At 46.1% G+C, this 23,300-nt stretch overlaps 1 protein-coding gene across 2 annotated transcripts in view; it reads left to right on the top strand.

Annotated features, from left to right (window-relative positions):
• Positions 1 to 15,979: 15,979 nt before the first annotated feature.
• The window catches only part of MAP7D1 (MAP7 domain containing 1), a 94,788-nt gene continuing 87,467 nt past the window's right edge, over positions 15,980 to 23,300 (top strand). For both annotated transcript variants that reach the window (XM_081962027.1, XM_081962029.1), the window contains exon 1: positions 15,980 to 16,689. In XM_081962027.1, coding sequence (XP_081818153.1) covers positions 16,626 to 16,689 — 64 coding nt within the window. In that variant the 5' untranslated portion in view covers positions 15,980 to 16,625. The remainder of the gene's footprint in view (positions 16,690 to 23,300) is intronic.

The following is a 23,300-nucleotide window of genomic DNA, read 5'->3' on the forward strand; positions in this document are numbered from 1 at the left end:
GGAGCTCACTCTGTTACGCGGCACTAGGGATTCGAACCGCTGAACCACTGACCTTTCTGATCGACAAGCTCAGCGTCTTAGCCCCTGAGCCTTTGGACAGGGGTACTTTTGCATTAATATTTTTTATCCAGCAATTCTGGGGCCGTTCAAAATTTATAGATGGCCCCCAATCAAGTTCTGAAGTATCCCTGCAATGAGGCTGCATGGCCAGAAGGTGGTGCCCTGTTCATCCATCTCACCATTGTACTGTAATGGCTTTTAATGGTGGATGATAAAGTAACATCTCCTTTGAATTAAGCTTGACGTCTTGTGATTCATCTGGGTTGTTTTCCTGGCAAGTGGCGCTTTTCAGGAAGTTGTTTTGACTTCCCCATCTATTTCACAGCTCTGGGATTTCTAGTCTTAACTAGATCCAGCTCTACTTAGCTTATAACAGTGAAGAACTATTCTCCACTGGGATACCCAAGTCCCAGTCTGCATTATAAAATAATTATAAAATGTATTATAAAATAATCCATTACCAGTGGCGGTAATTGTTTGCTCAGGCATCCATTCCTCTGATTCACCTTCAGATTCAGACAAAGCATCAGTAGTTATTCATTTCTATAGAAGGCAATGTCTGTAGCTCAGGGCTAAACTGCACAGTTTTTGGTACTCTCTGAGCTTTGGTTGGTTCCTTGAAGGTGTTTCATTATCTAACTAAGTAACATCATCCTGGCATGGATGATGTTAGCTAGTTTAGGCAATGAGATGTCTGCAGACAACCAACCGAGCTCAGAGGACACGAAGGACTTCCATCGTTAATGAATTTCTTAATAAGCTGGACAGTTGCTTCTTGTAGACAAATGTGATTTGTCACTACCATGCATCCTAAAGTATAAACCTCGCTGAGTGCTTCCAGATTTGAAATGGGCAGGTCTTTCGATGGGAAAGTTGCACCATGATGTGGAGGGAAACTACGCATTTGCAAGCCAAAAAAACAAGAAACAAAGATTGTGTTTTCTTGTTCATCTTTGAGATAAACAACATCTACATAACATTTGAAAGAGACAATCAAAAAGACCAAAACAAACAAGCAAGCAAAAAGGCCTCCTTGCCAGCAATCAGCACCCTAGGAGCAGAGATTCACACCAAGATTTAACACTAGACCAACAATCAAGTGAACAATACCCTTATAAGGAATTGCCAATGCAAACAAACAAGCTACTAACTAACCAAGACCAACTACCAAGACCACTCCCACCAACACAGACAGGGCAACCCATTACTGTAGTGTTGTGCCCAGCAGGATCCGGTTGAGCTGCTGATGGACTCAGCGAGGAACCATATGAGTCTGCCCTGGACGATGTGGAGGACCCTGTGCAAGGTTCAGACTCAGAGCAGGGACCAGAGAGGCTGGTTGGCCACCAGGAGGTGCTTGAGGCATGGAGCAGTGGGGAGGATCAAAGGCAGTTTGTCCCTGATGCTAGATTGAGAAGGGCTGAGAAACGGAAGCAGCAACTCCTTAGGCAGACTTGTAGAAGATGATTAAGCAAAGTTGGTTGTGGATTGGCCCCTCCCAAGAGAGATTATAGGTGAGGCATTGGGAGGGGACATTTGCAGGAAACCAACTGTTCGAATTAGTAGTTAAGAAAATCTATCTGTATATTCCAGCCGCGTCTGTTCATTTGGACTATCTGTGTTGCTTCATTTGAATTATCTGGGTTGCTGCAGAGCTACTCTATTGAACGTGAGTTGTCTGGGCCCTCAGCCAAAGGATTTGTTATCTCAGTAATTAAACAGTGGCAAACAGCCAAGCCTGCGTTCTGGTTTATTCACAGGCATGGAGGGGTGGAGGGTCAGAACACTGTAGTATATAAAAATAAGAACAAACCCCTCTCCCTTCTAGCATTGATGATGTTACCTCATTTGTTACATCTAGGTAACATGAAACATCTGCAAGAAAATCACCACACTCGGAGAGCACCCAGGACCTCACAATCTTTTTCACCTTTCGAGAGTTTGATTTTTCGTGTTGTGCTTTTGGGGTTAGACCAGGGGTGGGCTTCAAAAATTTTAGCAAGGGGTTTTCTGCCTGGTGGCTGGGTGGGTGTGGCCATGGTGGGCATGGCCTAGTCGGCCTCCCGCACCACGGCGGGGAGGGGGATATTTTTGCCCTCCCCAGGCTCCGGAGGCTTTCCTCGAGCCTCTGAGAGGGCAAAAACAACCTCCCCAGGCTCCAGATGCCCTCCGGAACTTGGAAACAGGCCTGTTTCTCACCCTCCCGGAGCCTCCGTGTGCGCCCTGCACTTACCTGCATCCAAAACGGGCCGTGTGGGGACTCCTGGGAAGTGCGGGGTCAGCCGGAAGTGGGACTTGGGGGTTCTCCGAACTCCACAGAATCTTAGCTAGAGGTTCTTCTGAACCCCTGTGAACTCCCCGCAGCCCACCCTGGGTTAGACTCCATGGCCCAAAGAGTCTTTTGATGAAGCATATGGGGCGGGGGATGCACGGTGGTTCCCCTGTGATTCAGGGAGATGGTCAGAGACATGTTCCAGAATGCTGGAGGCTGCGTCTTCCCTCAGGTATGCAAGGATCAAGGAGGATGCAGGACGATATCCTGGGAAGTTGCAGGATATCTCCCTCTGGCAGGGAAAGGTGAGGATGATACGATGACGTTGCACAACAGGGAAGACAAATGAACCAAGAATTAGGACCACAGTCGGGGGAAATGACAGCAACTGTAGAGAGAGGCAAGTTTCCATTTGCCAATTTTCCACAGAAATGAGGTGGAGCTTAGAACGTGTTCTCACATAGCAAATAAAAGATCGTGCCTAGATAGGAGATGCCGCTCCTTTCTTTGATATCACAGGAAACATAGAGGCAGTTCTTTTTTGTGGTGTGCAAGAGGGATGTTGTAAGTGTCGGTCAGTCAGTGGCATGCTGGCGACAGGTTTCTGAGAATGGATGCCCACCCATATTCAAGTTGAATGAAGGAGTCTGAATTTACATACCATGACAAAGCATGATATACTTGATTTGATTGGTTAAATAAGACACAGGTAAGTGAGCTAAGCCATAAAGCGTGGTTTACACCTTGCCATACGCTGTCAACAGCAAACTATCCATATTATGCCTTAGCATAAGGCCAGTTTTTCAAGATTTGTTTCTAGATCAGCCATGATCAATCAACATTCTCTAGACGGGTGGGTATTGTTCCTGAGAGTTCTGGAACGTGTGGTCCCAACACAACTGGAATACAACCATTCTGGTCTTCCGGTTTGGTTCCGAAAAGCCGCTTTGGCGCATAGCAAAGCACAAACCTGCAGCCTTCAAAGAATTGGCATGGACCCAGCTGCTTTAAGGAGCTGTGAGTAAGTGCTACTTTTACCCCTATGCACTCTCTGAAGAAACCTTTTAGGAATTGAATTGCAAATGCTGTACACCTTTCCTCCGGAGGATGACAGGTTGACATACTGCTGGCATCAGCTTTCCACAGCATCTTTACTGTTGCATCCAGCTTCTTTTGTGGCTTGAGGGAGATCAAAGGAGGAAGGAAGGAAGCAAGCAAGGAGACCGCGTCAAAGCCCTAGCTTCAGGCTCAGGTAAACGCTGATTGATGATGCATTAAGAGGAGCAAAGTTGCAAGAGAGCCAGCCGGCCAGCCGATGCATATAATGACTGGAAAAATCAATCAGTGACTCTTCTGCAGAATGAGTTATGGCCCACTGCAATCTCAGAAGCAGCTGATCTGATTGGATCTGTGGAAAAATCTATGACTTAATTATGATCAGACCCCGGAGCACCACGAGAGAGGCCAGCTGCTTTGCTGTCTTTTTCAACGTCGGGGTGGGGGTGGGAGGGAGGCAAAGTCGGCCTTGAAAACCGATGCTAAAAATGGGAGGGAGAGTAACATTCCATTTCATGATATTCTTCCCGGTTTTATAACAAGGTGGAGGGGAAGATTCTCCTACAGGTCAGCCTCCTGGTGAGGCTGATGGGTAAAAGCCACGTAACCAGAGGTGGGTTGCTCCTGGTTCAGCCTGGATTGGGCAAACCATTACTGGAGGTGGCGGGAGGCTCTGCCTATCCACCCGGATGCTTCTGCGTACGCATACACGAGCATGAGCGAACCGGTAGTGCCGGGATTTGCAACCCACCTATGCATGTAACCCCATCTTCAAATGCAATGTGGTGTGATGTAAGGGTTCTCTACAGTTGATGTTCAGGTTGGGAATGTCATGTACCTATGTAGCCCAAAACAACTTAGGAGGACCCTGAGGTTTGAACATAGGAGTCTTGAGGTGGGAACATAGGATGGGAAGTTCTCAATACAGAGTTGTGTTATGACCACAACTGAGCCTTCTGTTGTTAAACAAGAGAGGTTTAAGGTGAATTCTACTCAGAGGTGAGCATCACATAATGTAACAATCAGTTAGCCCAGCACCAAAAATGTGAGCGTGCGCGTATTGGCTGGGGAATTCTGGGAGTTGAAGTCCACCCATCCTAAAGTGGTCAAAGCTGAGAAGCACTATTCTAAAGCAACTTCCCTTATCACATTTATCATATTCCTTTATCATCAATATCTTTCAGTATCAACAAACCAGAAATTTTTCTCCTAGGTATAATACCGGAGGGGTTTAAGAAAGATACACTTTATCTAATTATACATGTACTAACTGCGGCGCGCATAACATATGCACAATATTGGAAAAAAGAAAATACACCACCAGAGCTAGATATAATCAGAAAAGTTTTGTCCTGTGCGGAAGCAGATAGGCTCACTTTGGAACTTAAAAATAAAGGGGAATTAGAATATTTTGAAGTCTGGAACAGATTTTATGATTGGTATAAGACAAGGTGACAAGACTGGAACAAACTGTATATATTGTGATTGGACAGGATAGACAATGTATTAAGTAGGCTAATGGTTAATGGTTGAGACTAGCTGTATATAATGTGAATGTATGGTCACTTCGACTTCGCGGTACTGCATTGTTTTAAATGTAATAATAATAAAAATATATTCCAAAAAGAGAGAGAGAGTTTTAAGGTGAATTCTGCTCAGAGGTGAGCATCACATAATGTAACAATCAATTAGCCCAGCACCAAAAATGTGAACGTGCGCGTATTGGCTGGAGAATTCTGGGAGTTGAGGTCCACCCATCTTAAAGTGGTCAAGGCTGAGAAGCACTATTCTAAAGCAACTTCCGTTATCATATTTATCATATTCCTTTATCATCAATGTCCTTTAGTATCAACAAACCAGATCACTGTCTCTACACACCTGTTGAATTTCAGCCTATTCCACAGCAATTACCAGGCAGAATGGAGGTGGCACTCTGAAATGGCATCTTGCCCTGCGCTTAAAACTTCCCTCCTGCCTTCGCTTGGAAAGATAGCTTGGCTAGGAAACTCTACCCAGGCTGCCTGTCTCCCAGCCTGACTCAGCAGAGGAAAAATGTTGTGAGCAGAGCAGCAGGTCAGCATGAAACCCAATTCCAGAAGCAGCGCACGGTTGAAGGCTCGCCTTAAATTGCAAGCGCTTTAAGACAGTGGCCTCAGCAAGAGAGGAAGCTCCGTGGGCCCATTGCAAGGAGGTGGTTCAAGTGGGCCAGTGTGAAATTGAGCAGCGCCTCCATGTCCTCTGAATGGAGGCCCCGTTCAGCAGCCGGCTGTTTTGTTGATGCAAACATTCCTCTGCTTGGGAACAGATGACATCCCAAGAATCTGTTTAAAAATCCTTTTTGTTCGTAAGTCAAACTGAATGTGTGTGTGTGTGTGTGTGTGTGTGTGTGCACGCGCACACACACATATTTGCACAATACACTCTTACACTTAATACACATGCACACACACACACACACAAGAGAACTTGCACAATACACTCTTACACTTAATTCCAGACATATTATAATTCATAGTCAATGATGATGTTCTTCCATCGTGTTCGAAGAGGACATTGACATCTAACAGGTTGTGGGCTCTCCACGATGTGTCCGCAGGTGACTGGTAAAGCCTATACGGGCACAAAATGTTCTGCCACATATCGGGCAAAAATGTGTGGGCAGCACTGTTGCAGCGTTTGCAGCTCTGCCTTTGCGGAGTGCCTCGCTTCTCTTGTGCTGTGGTTGTCCTTCTGTCCTCAGATGCCTGGCAGCCCTGGTGGATCAACGTGCCCCATGTGGATCGATCTTCTGCCAGGGATTCCCAGGAGGTGGTGTCAGTTTCCAGGGACTTGAAGGAGGCTTCCAGCCTGTCTTTGTATTGCTTCCTTTGTCCTCCTGTGCGATCGCTTTCCTTGAGACAGCTGACCATAGAGGAGCTGTTTGGGCATCCTTGCAACATGGCCTGCCTAGCGTGTCTGGGCTTTCATCAGCAGGGTGTGAACCGATGGCAGGCCTGCAATTCATAGTCAATACACAAAGGAAGAATACCGCAAATTAAACACCATGAATGAACAGACGGGACACGGCAGCATCCAAAATGGCTTACACTCGGCCATGCAACGTGAGACAGTACTGCTAAGCGCTTGTATGGGGTGTATGGCCATAACTAACTTTTTCCCACCTTCCCCTGCCTTCCAGGACCTTCTAGGATGGAGTTGCGTTTGTTTGTGAAGAACGGTTGCAGGAACTGGGCATGTCTAGTTTAATAGAAAGAAGGACATGATAGCAGTGTTCCAATAACTCAGGGGTTGCCACAAAGAAGAGGGAGTCAAGGCACCTGAGGGTAGAACAAGAAGCAATGGGTGGAAACTAATCAAGGAGAGAAGCAACTTAGAGCTAAGGAGAAACTTCCTGACAGTTAGAAGAATTAATCAGTGGAACAGAAGTTGCCTCCAGAAGTTGTGAATGCCCCAATACTGGAAGTCTTTAAGAAGATGTTGGATAGCCATTTGTCTGGAACGGTATAGGGTTTCCTGCCTAGGCAGGGTTGGACTAGAAGACCTCCAAGGTCCCTTCCAACTCTGCTATTGTACTGTATTGTATTGTATCTGCAAAAGTTTGTGACTCAAAGGTATGTAAGTAGAGGACTCTGTTTAAGGCAGCTTCATGGGGATAAAGTGTCTGAATCTCACATGCTTTATCCTCTGGCTTCAGCAGGACCTAGAGGAACTCCATGGGGCTTATGAAGAGGACACAAGGTACAGATTGTGAAGAAGTAAGCCCTCTCATTCTGGGTGTATGTGTCTCTTGAGAGGGCTGGTGTGTCAAGGTTTCGACTGACGAATCCAACCCAGCAAGCACTGACAAGATGACACAATCTCTTAATGCAAAGCTTTATTGAGTACATCATTTCAGCACTGAATGAAAGCAAAACCAGCTCTGGCTCATTCCCTGGCAATTCAATATAATTAAAGTATAGAATCCTCCCTTCCTCCCAAAGGTGGACTGCTAAATTTTTTACTACCGATTCGAGCGCGCTCCCAAGCACGCTTGTGTGTGCATGCAATGCTTCTGCGCGGGTGCAGAAGTGTCCAGGCGGGTGCGCGGAGCCTCCCGCCGCCACTACTACTGGTTCGGCCACTCCAGGCCAAACCGGCAGCAACCCACCTCTGCTCCCTCCCTCCTATTAGTGCAGGTCACATTGTCCAATTGTCACAATATTGTTCTGAGACGATGTCTTGAAAGTCTGGCCACCATCTGCTGACGTGACCTTGGTTCTCACAGCTTAATGTTTAAAATCCACACTCCAATTCCTCCTCTCCTCCCCCTCATAGTTCGTTGCCAAGCTGAGAAGCAATAAAAATGGAATACGCTTCGAAGCTTGACATGGTGTCTGTTAGCAAAGGTGCAACTTTAGAGTAGCAGGTGTTAAGTAGGGATGAGTCGTTAAGAGGCATCCCCACCCATTCCTCATAATCAGCAGTGGATGCTAACTTAAAATTTTTCTGGTTTGCCCAGGACAATATTTTTAACCCTTGGCAAGATCAGGGCAAGCTGCCATGTCAGAGTGCCATCTCCATTCTGCCTGGTAACTGCAGTAAAATAGGCAGAAATTCAACAAGGGCATGTGAACACTTGATAGGAATTTGATTGATAGATAGGAAGTTGCTTTAAAACAAAATGTTCAGTCTAGCTGACTGAGGAATTCTGGGACTTGAAGTCCATATAGATTAAATTTGCCAAGGTTGAAAAGTCTAGCCTAGGGGCTGAAATGTAGACCAGCAGCTTTCAGAATCTCCAAAATTCTGCTGATGGTGACCAACTTTTCCTCCTGATAGCTATCGCTTCAGAGGTGGTATTCAGCCAATTCTGACAGGTTCCGGAGAAACAGTAGTGGAAAATTTGAGTAGTTCGGAGAACCAGCAAATAGGCTGGCCTCGCCCCTTCTGCGTCCCAGCTGATCTTATTTTGTTGCCCTGAACAGCAGAATGGAGCTGGAAAGCAGATTAGTGGGATGGGGAGGGAATGGGGATTTTGCAGTATCCTTCCCCTGCCATGCCCACAAAGCCACACCCACAGAACTGGTAGTAAAGAAAAAATGAATCCCACCACTGCATTGCTTCTATTCTTTTGGCTGCAGGCTGGTTGCCAGGAAAATTTTCAGCTGCTCATTTTCGGAACATTGCTTCGTTTTTGAAAGACACAAGAATAAGGCAGATGAGTAATACTGGCAAGCTTACAAAGGCCAGGTTACATGGCATTGTCTCTGTGGATCCCTTTTTGAAGTTCTAACTTGCCAAGGAGCAACCATGCCTTTTTCCTGAGTCAGCGCTGGACTCCCCCACTTCTACGGAACAAAGCTTTAGACACCCAGAAACTGGCGGGTGCATTTGGGAACATCTGCCTTTGGAATTAAGCACGATGAAAGGTTCTTCTTGCATGACGTCACCAGGCAGGAATGAGCAGGAAGGCCTTCTTCTCTTTTGGCAGGTCCCTCTGTGGGTTTCAGTTAGCCAAGAAAGGCTTCTGACTCACAGCAGTGGTGAGAACCCAGTGGCTAAATTGCTTTGCTAATTGCTTTTTTCTCCTTTTCCAAATTCACCATCCCCATTACGGCGTTTCTCAACCCCAATAAGACGTGTGGATTTCAACTCCCAGAATTCCCCCGCCAGCCATGCTTGAGGGTACAGGAAATTGAGAAGCACTCATCAAAATAACACAGTGGCTCAGTGGCTAAGATGCTGAGCTTGTCGATCAGAAAGGTCAGTAGTTCAGCGGTTCAAATCCCTAGCGCCACATAACAGAGTGAGCTCCCATTATTTGTCCCAGATTCTGCCAACCCAGCAGTTCAAAAGCATGTAAAAATACACGTAGAAAAACAGGAACTACCTTTTGTGAGAAGATAACATCGTTCCGTGCACCTTTGGCGTTTAATCATGCCAGCCACATGACCACGGAGGCGTCTTCGGACAGCGCTGACTCTGTATCAGAGGGGGTACGTATCAAGATCAAGTGAGATACTCATACCACAAGCCCTAGCAAGACCACACCTAGAGTACTGCATCCAGTTTTGGTCACCACACTATAAAAAGATGACCTACAAGGTCCCTTCCAACTCTGTTAATCTGAATTTATCGAAGATGATCAAAGGTCTGGAGACTAAAATATATGAAGAACAGTTACAGGAACTAGGCATAGCTAGTCTAGTGAACAGAAGGACCGGGGAGACATGATAGCAGTCTTCTAATACTTTGTTTGAATCCCTAGCGCCATGTAACAGAGTAAGCTCCCGTTACTTGTCCCAGCTCTTGCCAACCTAGCAGTTTGAAAGCACGTAAAAATGCAAGTAGAAAAGTAGGGACCACCTTTGGTGGGAAGGTAACAGTGTTCCGTGCCCCTTCGGCGTTTAGTTATGCCAGCCACATGACCACGGAGACAACTTCGGACAGTGCTGGCTCTTGCACATGCACCAAACCGACAGTAATGCCGGCAGGAATCCACCTCTGCCTGATATGACTCTTGACAGTATCCTACCACATTAGCTAAATAAGTATTTCACTGATTCCTAGTGCCTTGTGTAGAAATTTGTTTACAAAAATAGATATTCCCAAGTTCCCAACCTGTGCCACCATTTTCAGCCTGATTCTGAACTCGGGCATTATTCTGCATCTCATTCTACAGGTGGATGGAAGGATTTTAGCTTAAAAAAATTATCGTATTATTTGGATTATAAGATGCACCAGAGTATAAGACGCACCATTTGAAGAGGCAAATTAAAAAAAACCTCCCCAAAAGGGCTTGTTTTCTCCCCAAAAGGGCTTGTTTTCTCTCAAAAAAGGCATGAATAGCCTTTAGGGGGCTTGCAGAGTGCTTTGGAGGGGGGGCAAAAACCAAGCAAAAAACAGCCTGTTTTTCATGAAAATGGGCCCGTTTATTGTTTAAAAAGGGCATGGATAGCCTTTAGGAAGCTTTTAGAGTGGGGGCTGGGGGGTGAGTAAAATTGAGCAAAATACGGGCCGTTTTTTGCTCATTTCTGCCCTCCCCAGGAGCTCTCTAAAAGCTTCCTGCAAGCTATGTGCGGCTATTTTGATAAAGGGGCGGAGTTTTGAGAGGCAAAAATGCTGTATTCAGTGTATAAGATGCACCCAGATTTTCAGCCTTTTTTGAGGGAAAAGGGTGCGTCTTATACTCCGAAAAATACGGTAATCAAAAGCAGAAATATCCTAAATCTGAAGGTTATTGCTTTATATGGGCCTTGTGCAAACCCCTGTTTTCTTAGCTTCTGGTCTCCCATTGTAAAATGAAGATAATAGCACTAATTTTACAAAGATATTGGAACATTTTCAAAAGCAGGATCTGGTGGAGGAGAAGAAAGACACACAAGGACTTGAGGGCACATGAGTCAGTCAAGGAAAAACATCTGTCCCTTAGGCCAAAACCCTCAAGGTTGTTGAAGGAATGCAATCCAAATATACTGAGTAATGTAGATGGAGCACTTTAAAAATGCCTTCCTTTCTCTCTCTCTCCCTCTCTCTCTCTCTCTTCCTTCCTCCCTCCTCCCCTCTCCCATTAAAAAAGTTCTCGAGGAGAGAAGTGTCAGTGCATGAGAGTTCATAACTTGGAAGTCATGGTAACAAGGTCAGCCAATGAATAGGCATAGCAGCTAAGTCAGCCAATGACGGATGTTTGGAAACTGAAACAGTATTTGCTGTGTGAGCAACAAGGAGACAGCAAGGAGCCTGGGCGTGGCTTAGCTGAACTTCTGTGTTGAGCTCTAAAACTAGTCTGCTGCTCTGAATTGAAACTGTTCACTCCTCTGCTTGTGTTTTGCTTGTATTTGCTACCACATTAGAAAAACCTGTTTGGATATTGTAAACTTATTTCATGTGTTATATTATATATAAAGACAAGTTAATGAATCCTGCTGTATCAGTTACCTTTCTTGATGTGATTGTTAGAAGAAACAATTAATCAGTGGAACAACTTGTTTCCCGAAATTGTGGTGCTCCAACACTAGACGTTTTTAAGAAGAGGTTGGATAACAATTTGTCTGAAATATAGGGCTTCCTGCCTGAGTAGGGGGTTGGACTAGATGACCTCCAAGGTCCCTTCCAACTCTGTTCCTCTCTTTTTTATATTTAAGTTTTAAGAACATCATTTTTCTAATTAACATTTAGTATTTAATTCCCTCTTTCTTGGCTTTGACTGTTGCAGATAATACCTTTGACATACACACACACACACACACACACTCATCCCAGCTCCTTGGTTGCAGGCAGGGGCTTTTTAATCCTATTGCAGACATTTCGTTGGGTGTCTCTGCTAGCAGCCTTGCTCCCCCTTAGAATCACTTGGAGCTGGATTTGGGACTTAACCTCCTCCAGTGTAATCCATTTCCCCTCGGTGTCTTTTATACCCGCCTTTCAGTTACTAGCGGTTTCCATTGTGGTGCATGAAATATAAATCGTCATAGATAATCATAAAATATACAGGAAACATCCCATTTCCTAGCCTTCGTCTGACCCTGATAGGATATTCCACTGCTTTCAGATTTTCAAAAGATACCCATCTGTGTTTCACCACAGAGATTGTGGGCACAACTTCCTGTCTAGTTACTGAATTCCAGGGCAGGCAGATATCAAAATATTATCTTTCATGTGGAAAGGAAGTGAATAAATTGAAATGCCAGACTTGTTTGCCATGTGGGCTGAAGGATAACCCCCAGTGGTTCTCACCATTAACATACTGGTTGTCAGGCACAAATAGCCAGGAACAGGAGTTGCGTTCAAAACACTGAAAGTGTATTAATGCTACTTACATAAAACAACCTGATCTACTAATGGTCTAGACCAGCGATGGTTATTCACTTACCTTCCCTGCCGGTTTGCAAGTGTGAGTCGGCCCTTGTTCCTTAGCTGTTCCCTTCGCCTGGCAGCTCTGTGCATGCACACACTGGGAACAGGCTCCAGCTGTTCTTCTGCCCCACTGATATCCGACTCCGAAGGCAGCTGATAACTTTCAGACGTCCGTAGCCCCATCTCTGCCTCCGACACAGAGCCCTCATCAGAGCCTTCTCTAGACTCCAGGACTGGCCCATGTTCCTCCCCAACCCCTCACTGTCAGAATCTGCTGCCAACTCCACTGGCAAGTCACAACAACATCTTGCCCAGGGCTGGCTGGAGAATTCTGGGAGTTGAAGCTCACACATCTTAAAAGTTGTACAGAATGAGAAACACTGGGCTAATTTATAGTTCTAGTTGTCAACCAAATCTAATCCTATTTAGCTTTTAGCCCAGACAAGGATAGTCAGCTGCTAAAGAGTATTGAAGCTATAGAAGAATCAGACAGAGTCTGATAGATCACAAAGGTTTATGCTTTTGAATCAGATTTGTTCCTCTGAAAAGATGCTACCAGATTCTACCTGATTTGAAGCAGCCGTGGCTCTCTTTTTACTTATAGGGTGAACTTTGCCCTTTGTAATACTGAATTAAAATCATACACAAAACCTCTGGGGTCTCTCAGAGATATTGGATAAACAAAGCCCATCATCCCCAGTCAGGTTTCTTTTGCTTATGAACCTTTGCCGATCAAGGCACAATTCTATCATTCACTCACTAGGCAATGGTGGGTAAATGGTACTTCTCAGTATAAATATGTAAGCATTTTAGGTCCGTAAAAAAAAAGAACGAGTAACCTCTTTGCAATGGTTTGGAAAACTGCGTGTTGTTTTGTCATGCACTTGGTTTTTATTTTGGAAAATGAAAGAAAGGGGGGACTGAATTAAATGCTGGAAGTGATTAATCAGATGAAAAGTCACTCTTCATCACAAACCTATATTATTTTATAAAGCATTGGAAGTCAGAAATTTAACTTGGGACACAGTGTTAAGGGTTTATACTCAGATGTAAATCCTAAAGAAATGAAGGCCCCATTGTATATTCTTCTAGATATCAATACAAGGGCTATAAATGTTGCACTTTTGTATGTTTAATATTGTACTGAAAGAGACTACTCTCTTTCAGTAGTGTGTTGTCAGATTTTGCAATTTGCATTTAAAAGTGGCCAAGACGCTGAGCTTGTCGATCAGAAAAGTCAACAGTTCAGCGGTTCAAATCCCTAGTGCCGCGTAACAGAGTGAGCTCCCGTTATTTGTCCCAGATTCTGCCAACCTAGCAGTTCAAAAGCGTGTAACAAATACAAGTAGAAAAACAGGAACTACTTTTTGTGGGAAGATAACAGCGTTCTGTGCACCTTTGGCATTTAATCATGCCGGCCACATGACCACGGAGGCGTCTTCGGACAGCGCTGACTCTGTATCAGAGGGGTACATATCAAGATCAAGTGAGATACTCATACCACTCTATAAAGCCCTAGTAAGGCCACACCTAGAGTACTGCATCCAGTTTTGGTCACCACACTATAAAAAGATGACCTACAAGGTCCCTTCCAACTCTGTTAATCTGAATTTATCGAAGATGATCAAAGGTCTGGAGACTAAAATATATGAAGAACAGTTACAGGAACTAGGCATAGCTAGTCTAGTGAACAGAAGGACCAGGGAGACATGATAGCAGTCTTCTAATACTTGAGGGGCTGCCACAGAGAGGAGGGGGTCGAGCTTTTTTTCTAGTAAGGCCACACTTAGAGAACTGCATCCAGTTTTGGTCACTATAAAAAAAGGATGTGGAGACTAGAAAAAGTGCAGAGAAGAGCAACCAGGACGATTAGGGGACTGGAGACTAAAACATAAGAAGAACTGTTGCAGGAACTGGGTATGTCTAGTTTAATAGAAAGAGACATGAGAGCAGTTTTCCAATATTTGAGGGCTGCCACAGAGAGGAGGGGGTCATGCTATTTTTCAAAGCACCTGAAGGCCGGAGAAAGAATAATGGATGGAAACTGATCAAGGAGAGATTCAACCTAGAAATAAGGAGGAACTTTCTGACAGAACAATCAACCAATGGAACAGAAGTTGCCTTTGGAAGTTGTGGGGGCTTCATCACTTGAGACTTTCAAGAAGAGATTGGACTGCCATTTGTCAGAAATGGAGTAGGGCAGTGATGGCGAACCTTTTTTGGCTTGCGTGCCACAAGTGGGGGGAGCGCAGGGGGGTTGAGTGCGGGCGTGCCGCACCCATAATGCAACGCGCGACACCCCCCCCCAGTGCACATGCGCGCAAAATGCGTGACCTCCCCCATTTTTACATGTTTTTTTTTGCCCTCCCCATGCTCCAGGGGCTTTATAGCAGCCTGGGGAGGGCGGAAAGAGCCTCCCCCGACGCCCCGGAGGCCCTCCGGAGGCTTCAGGGACTGTCCAGAGGCTTCCCTGAAGCCTTCGGAGCGCTTAAAACCACCCTAGTGTTCCGAAGGCTTCAGGGACGGTCCCTGAAGCCTCCGGAGGGGCAGAGCCTGGGGAAGGCGAAAAATAGCTTTTAAAAAGGTGAACTCAGCTGGCCAGCTGGCCAGCTGACAGGGCAGTGCCTCGCGTGCCCTGACAAATGGCTCCGCGTGCCACTTGTGGAACACGTGCCATAGGTTCGCCATCACGGGAGTAGGGTCTCCTGCTTGGGCAGAAGGTTGAACTAGATGACCTACAAGGTCTCTTCCAACTCTGTTAATCTGAATTTATCTAAGATGATCAAGAGTCTGGAGACTAAAACATATGATGAATGGTTGCAGGAACTGGGCATGGCTAGTCTAGTGAAGAGAAGGACCAGGGGAGACACGATAGCAGTTTTCCAATATTTGAGGGGCTGCCACAGAGAGGAGGGGCTCAAGATATCCTCCAAAGCACCTGAAGGCCAGACAAGGAATAATGAATGGAAACTGATCAAAGAGAGAGTCAAACTAGAAATAAGGAGGAATTGTCTGACAGTGAGGACAATCAACCCACGGAACAGAAGTTGCCTTCGGAAGTTGTGGGAGCTTCATCACTGGAGGCTTTCAAGAAGAGGCTGGATTGCCATTTGTCAGAAATGGTGCAGGGTCTCCTGCTTGGGTTGGGGGTTGGATTAGATGGCCCACAAGGTCCCTTCTAAGTCTCTGAAACCGTTAAAAACCCCTTCCAACCTCAGACCACCTGTAGCTCCGGAGACCGGGAGACCTTCTGCATTGGGGCTGATGGATAATACATTCAATCGTAGATGCCTTCTCTTCCCTTCGCTCCCCCCACCCCCACCCCTATCCTTGTAAATCGCCTCCTCCTTCCTCCAGCCTTGGAAAGCCCCCACCTCCCACCTCAACCCCCTCCTCTTCCCCCCCTCCCCCGGCGAAATGAATCATCCGTTCAGCTGCTGGCCGAGGAATCTAATCTGAACTTTTCCCAACACAGTCTCTACACGCTCCCCGGGCGCGACCAAGAGGCGGCGGCGACCCGGGGGGGGAGGGTGTGCCGTGTGGCGAGCCCGAGAGATTCTCTTCCCACCCCCTCTCTTCCTCCTCCAGGGCATCCGAGAGCGTGGCATCCTCTTCCCCGGCTCCACTGTCGGAAGCGGGCGCGGGTCGATAAGGTCCGTGATTCGTAGCGGGAGTGGGGAAACCAGGGTGTGTCCCCCCTTTTTCCCCCTCCGCGGTGGTATCGCCTAGCTTCAGAGGCCAGACTGAGGATGTACAATAGTTGAGATTCTCGCGCTGGTCATTTTGCAGAATCAGCTGCTTAGTGGAACAGGGCTGGATTTATGCTGGGTGCCTCCCCCTTAATTCTTTTTCTTTTTTTAAATCTCTCTCTCTTTTTACTTCCAGCCCCCTGGGTTAAGGACCCCACCCCTTTTCCTACTCGCTCCTTTCCGATCCAGCAATATTGGATGGGGGGGGGGGAAGGGGGGGAATAAATAACTCTACAAAGGAATTTTTTTCTCTCCCAGATTTCGGGTGGGGGGATTGTTGTTGGGGGTCCCCTCCCTAATATTCCCGGCTTTGTGTGCTTAGCCGCCCGCCCACCGCCTCGCTTCCGACCAAGTTTCCTCTGCGCACAAGCCGCCCCGCGATGAGAAAAGAGGAAGAGCCAGGCTGGGGGATTTTCTGAATTCTTGGGAAGATCTTCCTCCTCCAACCTCCCCACCCCCGTTTCCGAGGAAAAGATCGTCCCTGATTTGGATCCAGCCTGCCTCCCGGATCGGGAAGCCAGAGGATCGCGGAAGGAAAAGCCTCCACGAGATCCGAGAGAGGAGGAGGGGAGGGGGACACGCAAGGCCAGGCCCCCATCCGCCCCCTTCCTCTTCCTCCCCTCCGTCCCCCCACTCCCGCCCCACGAGCCAGGATGGAGAAGAGCGCCGAGCAGCCCAAGGCCCCCGGCGGGAAGCAACAGCCGGGCGATCGGAGAGGTAAATATTGGCGAAGTCGGAGAAGATGCTGCAGCCGCCGCCAAAGATTTGCGGTGGGGAGGGGGCGGTGGGGAGGAAGAGGATGAGGAAGAACGGGGGGGAAGAGAGATAAAGATTTTGTCTCGATCTGCGCGGGCGGAAAAGAGGATGTGGGGCGGGGGAGAGATGCGCCGGCGGGACCTTGGCCGCCCTCCCTTTTGCCAACGGGCCGCCTGCCGCTGCTTGCGGGGGGGGGGCGTGATGGGGAAAAGCAGATTTCTTTGCGGGACCGGCGATATGTGTGTGTGTGTGTGTGTGTGTGTGTGTGTTAGGCACAGTGCCGCCGAGAGGATTATTAAGGGCTGGAAGAAGGCTAATATGCCCACCCCCCTCACCTACACATGGAGGGACACGGGTTTTTTTTCCCTGTTTTCTCCTTGCCTTTTTTGAGTTCCAGGTTTTTGAGGCCACGTTTCATCCCCTCAAATTCATATATTTCAATGAAATATAAAATAGATTCATAAACGACATGAAGCTCAACGGGCGGAACTTAAAATGAATAAGTCATGACATGAAAAAGCCATAAATGACAGAAATAGCCGTTCAGGGATTTTCAGATTCCCTTACCTCAAACAAGGCTGCAGGGCGGTTTTGCTCTCTAGACACAAAGTACAGAGTACGGTGTATATCCAATATTCTTTTTCTTTTTAAAAAATGTGATTTTGTAAAAAAAAAAAATTTTTTTTAAATTCCCCTTCATGGACCCCCCCCTTTGAGCTCCATGAGCCCCAGAACAATGGATCGACTGCACCCCCCTCTCCTCAGGCCTGGCTGGGGAGGGAGGGAGGCTGAGATGAAGAAGGACATGGAGCCCAATATTCGCCCCCTTTGCCTTTGCTGATTCTTGGACCTGGCACCGTTCCCTCCCTCAGGACATTTTCTAGGAAGGGCACAGATAAAACAGCCAATCCCCCCCCCCCAACTTCTTTCCAGGATCTCAGGCCCAGCATGGAGAAAAAGGGGAGGGGGAGGGAGAGCCATGCAGCCTGCCCTGGATTGGGGGTTTATAAATAACCATCCCTCCACTTCCTCCCCAACCCAGAAGTGGCATCTCCCCGACAGCTGCTTGGGGATTGAAGGAAAGACCACCTGCCTAGTTTTTCTTTCTGACCTTGGGGAGGGAGCCCCTCCCTCCTCAAGGGGGACAGTTGCTGCCCCCAAGTTCTGCTGAGGCTGGTCTTGAATGGGGTCTGCAGGAGCGGTGGGCTTGGCCTTCCTGGGAAGGAGCAGGGTGGAGGGGAGGGGGTTGCCTGCAGTCCAGCTTCCCGGCTGCACAAAGAGGAAAGAAAGTTGAGGCCCCAGCCCACCACCACTTCACGGATGGATGAAGGCTCTCTTAATCCACCACCCGAAAATGTATTTCCTCCCCCCCCCCCCGTCCCCATTTGTCTGACCCGCTGGGCCTGTCCCTTTTGAAGAGCTTTGCCTTTGAAAAATCTGATTCTTGACCCAGTTCTCCAAAAATATTGTATGGGCCAGCATACAAGGGTGGCTGGGGAATTCTGGGAGTTGAGGTCCACCCATCTTCAAGGTGGCCTATTGGTAGTCTTGCACCACCAGGAGGATGATAGGACTTCCATTAGTCAGAATTGTAGACAATATTGTTCTTCTCCTTCCTAAATAGACTTGTTATAAGTGGGGTGGGGGAGGGATATAGGGTCACTTTACCCTATAACTTGAGTGTTGAGGTGGAAGGGGGTATACGATCACTTTACCCTATACCCTAAATCTTGAACGTTGCTCAAGATTTCTGCTTTTTTTCTCCACGTGGGGAAATTTTCCAAACTCCAGTAGCTATAATCATCAGGGACTTTGGACATGAAATAACTTTGAAAAGCCCCATTTAGAGAATGCTGGGTGGGGCACTTTTTGTCTTGAGTGAACCTTCAACATAGGATGGTCATTTGAGTCTCAGTCTACTTTCGTAGTTTGTTTCAAAGAAGCCAACTTCTGCATCCCCCCCCCCCAAAGATGAGGCCATTGTAATTGGCCCCTCCTTTCCTGAGTTTTAACGGGGACTCGTCCATAACATTGCCTTTCCAAGTGCATAAGTTGGGGTGAAAAACTCATCGCTGTTTGAAGAATAAGAAGGGATACAATAAGAGGGATGAGATTTCGAATAATGAAAAAAAGAAGTGCAGGAGCACAACACTCTTAATTAGGTCAGTTATGAACTTAGTGTGTGCAACGTGCAGAGTTTAATTTCACCCTTGGGTAGTTTTGGTGTGGCTTGGTGTACAGTACGTCGCGTAGGCCTGGCTCATTCAGTTCGGTCACAGATCAATTTATTATGTGCATGATAACAAGCTGTGCGTAACGTTCTGTAAACACCAAGTCATTTGACTAGCGTTTCCTCTTCGAAAATTGTTCATTCCATCTATGCAGGGTATGAGATGCCGGCTATGAGAAGCCAGGATGATGTCATCTGTGTTCATGATGTCACTGTGCAAATGACATGACATAATTCCTCTCATTGGTGTAATGATGGCTGTTAAGGCAAGGACATGTGGGTTTGTTCCTTTGGGTTAGTTATCCATTGGATGTCTGACCTTGAGTTGAAGCCCACCCATGTTCAAGCTGGCCAATTTGTAGTCTGGCACCACCAGGATTATGATAGGACTTTCATCAGTTTGAATTGTTGTTGTTGCTAGTTGCAAAGTCATGTCTGACCAATCGTGACCCCATGGACAACATTCTCCAGGCCTTCCTGTCCTCTACCATCCTTGGGAGTCCATTTAAGCTCATGCTGACTGTTTCAGTGACTCCATCCATCCAGCTCATTCTCTGTTGTCCCTTTCTTCTTTTGCCCTCAATCGTTCCCAGCATGAGGCTCTTCTCCAGTGAGTCCTTCCTTCTCATTAGGTGGCCAAAGTACTTGAGTTTCCTCTTCAGGATCTGGCTTTCTAAGGAGCAGTCAGGGTTGATCTTCTCTTGGACTGACCGGCAGAATTGTAGACAATAGGCTTTTTTTTTTTATATATATAAATGTTTATTTATTTTTCTTTAAAAAGACAAGACAACACATAAAGTACAAGAGCAGGGAAGTAAAAAAAAAAAAACACATTTTCATCAAGCATGTCGTTTGGTTACAAGTTTTTGTGCGATGGTTTTTACAATTAAGGATGCTGTCACTAATTATCCATTAAATATAGTTAAATATTTCATTGAGCATTGCATGTTCAAGTTACCATAGTATTCTTTCTTTTATGACAACCCTTATTTCTTTATCTCTATAATTATGTACTAGGTAGCAATAGGTCTTTATAAAATTGTATCACCGTTCTCTCAAAAATAAAGGTGGAGATTAAGTCAAAGAAAAAAAGAAACTCATTACTTCATATAAGACATTTCTATTTTCCATTAATCTTAAATTTTCCAATCATCCTCAACTCCAAATTTAATTTCCCGTTATTATTTGTCAATCCATGTCGTCATTAAATATTTTAATCTATATTCACATCCATTGTTCATTACATCATCATTATTCCATTTTATATTATAAAATAGTCACCAGCCACAATCATACCTAACAATTTAAATCATCTCACTCTTATGCATTGAATACATTATTATTCTTATCTCGTATAAGTAAATGGTCTATTTCATAATAAAGGCTTAATATGTATAGAAAGAGAAAAAAAAGAGAAAGAAAAAAGAGAGAGATTTTTTCAAAACATTAAGTATAACTTTCTATTATTATTACATATGAGATAGGGTAAAGAAAAAGAAAAGATTCACTTCCAAGTTTTTTTATCCAACCATTGATAAAACAAGTAGACAATAGGCTTGATATAGGTGCTTGATATTGTGACCAGGACCCATAATCCACAGCAGCTCCTTCCTGTTCTGGCTATAACTCCCTTAATTTCCCTCCAGTGGGGGCCAACGTGTCTCCAGGCTGGAGGAAGTGGCCTTCAGTCTGTGGGCTTAGCAGCTGTTGGGTTAAGAAGACAAGAAGGGAGTCCAGTGTCTGAGTTTTCAACAGCATGGTTGGAAGCCAGACAGCTCATGTGGGTCTACATTGGGCTTATTTGTGGGTGTTGGTTAATTCTTCCAAAGAGGAGGGGACCTAAGGTGGAGCAATGAAGGAAGGATGAATCTCATGACCTCGAGATGGATACTTGTAGACAGAAGGTGTAGGAGAAATCTAAAGGTGTATAGGAATGCCTGGGTAAGGAAGCTTGTTGGACCAGATTGTAAAGAAATGCAGGGAGGTCACAGGTGAGCCCAAGAGAGGCTGCCAAGAGATGCCAGCAAGGCGTGAAAAATCTTTCAAGGGAGATGCAGGATTATCCATCTTGATCTTCTTTTCTCCAGCCTGCTGTCTTTCAAATGAGTTGCCTTCAGATGCTTTGGAGAACCTGATTTAAGATTACTGACTTACTGGTCAAGCTCCCTATAGTCCAGCATTTCTTAGTAAGGCCACATACTAAGCCATAGTATGTCCTGCTTTTGCCTTGGTCTTAACATGCTGTAGGTGGCAACCATTGTATGCAGCGGAGCAGATGGTTTGGCCTGTTCTGCTCATCTAGCCAATTCAATAAACCATCATTCAACCAACCATGGCTTTGCACCAGGTGTGGTCCCAGTCTGCACAGATGTTTCCATATGAGCAAGAGAAAAACTGTGGTTTTCCTTACATGTGATGTAAACAAAACACTGATCTGAATGGACTTTTATGTCCAAACTTGACTTTGGGGCCTGGAGTTGTGGGGCTGGAAGGGGCCACTGGGGAGATTTAGAAAGGTCTGGGACTTGTAGAAAATCAACTGGGAAAGCCAATGTGGCTGTCCCCCACCTATTGAAGAATTAGCAATAGCACTTGGACTTATATACTGCTTCACAGTGCTTTTAGAGCCCTCTCTGAGCGGTTTACAAAGTCAGCCTATTGCCCCCAACATTCTTGGTCCTCATTTTACCCACCTCGGAAGGATGGATGTCTGAGACAACCTTGAACCGGTGAGATTTGAACTGCCGAACTGCAGCTAGCAGTCAGCTGAAGTCGCCTGCAGTACTGCACTCTAACCACTGCGCCACCTCGGCTCAGAATGATGTTTACATCTTGAAATCTCATTGAATCTGGTAAGAGGCATACTGTGAGTCCTGTCTCTCAGAAATCTGCATTTGGTGGATCTGACAAGGCAAGCCTTCTCTGCCATGGGACCCGCCTTCTGGAACATTCTCCCTTCTGAAGCTAGCTTTGTTCTGCCTTTTTCTCTGGAGGTCCTTGGCAACCTGGCTGTGTAATCCAACTTGGTGAACTCAGAAGGCCAGTGAGATCTTGAGGTGGCTCCACTTCTGATCAAAGCTCTGTGTTTGACATGTTTACAGTGAGCCCTTGACCTATGACCTGTCACTTAGCGACCATTTGAAGTTACGACAGATCTAAAAAGGGGGATTTATCACCCAGATTCAAAGTTCCAATAGCAATAGCACTTAGACTTATACACTGCTTTACGGTCCTCTCTAAGTGGTTTACAGAGCCAGCCTATTGCCCCCAACAATTTGGGTCCTCATTTTACCCACCTCGGAAGGATGGAAGGCTGAGTCAACCTTGAGCCTGGTGAGAGCAAGCTGAACTGCTAAATTGCAGGCAGCTGGCAGGCAGCAGAAGTCCCCTGCAGTACTGCATTCTAACCACTGCGCCACCACAGCAATGGTCAGCCCCCTTCCATTATCAAGGGATTAAACTGAGTGCTTGGCAACATGACGCCTTTATGGCCATTTGCACATCGCACCATCCCATGGCCACATCTTAAGTCTGTTTTTGTCAAAAACCAGCTCTTCCTTCCGGTTTTCAGCAAAACTACGTTGATAGCGAATTATTAGTTAACAATGACTGCAGCATCCACTTAATAATTTGCTTAATGTTTAGCACATAAAAAGGTCATACATAAAATCAGTTGCAGTTTCTACAACCATTATGACGTATAACCCTACTGGGCAGGCCTCATTACGGTTACATGCTGAGGAGCAGCCTCATTGTTTTTGCTCTACATCACCCAGAGTCGCTTCTTGTGAGATGGGCAGCCATGTCCATTTGGTAAATGAATAAATAAATTGGGTAGGAGGGTCCCTCGATGCTAATTTAAGCCTGTGTCAAGTGTCCTGTGATGAGAGCTATGCCCTTGACGGGACTTCTTGGAGCATTGCCCCAGCACATGACCTTCCAAGCAACGTGTTGGGTGAGACTTGCCTGCAACTGTTGTGGCTGGAATGGTGTGGGAAGGGTTGTGTGTCATACTTGGGCAGACCCGCCCCATTTGTTCTTTCGATAAGAACCACGGGGATGGTTGTTGCAAGGTTTTGCTGTAAATGCCATCTCTACGAGACATCTGAAACATTTCAAAGTTGCCCTCTGTAGAGTGAGGTCAAGCAGTTGGCAAGGGCCCTCAAGACAGAGTTCTTTCTCATTTCTTTCCTTAAAAAATAAATTTCTATTGAACATTTGGTTGCCACGATGTAAAAAAGATGTGGAGACTCTAGAAAGAGTGCAGAGAAGAGCAACAAAGAGGATTAAGGGACTGGAGACTAAAACATATGAAGAACGGTTGCAGGAACTGATACCCAGT

The sequence above is a fragment of the Natrix helvetica genome (assembly GCF_964273705.1).
Source record: "Natrix helvetica genome assembly, chromosome: 9".
Taxonomy (NCBI): domain Eukaryota; kingdom Metazoa; phylum Chordata; class Lepidosauria; order Squamata; family Natricidae; genus Natrix; species Natrix helvetica.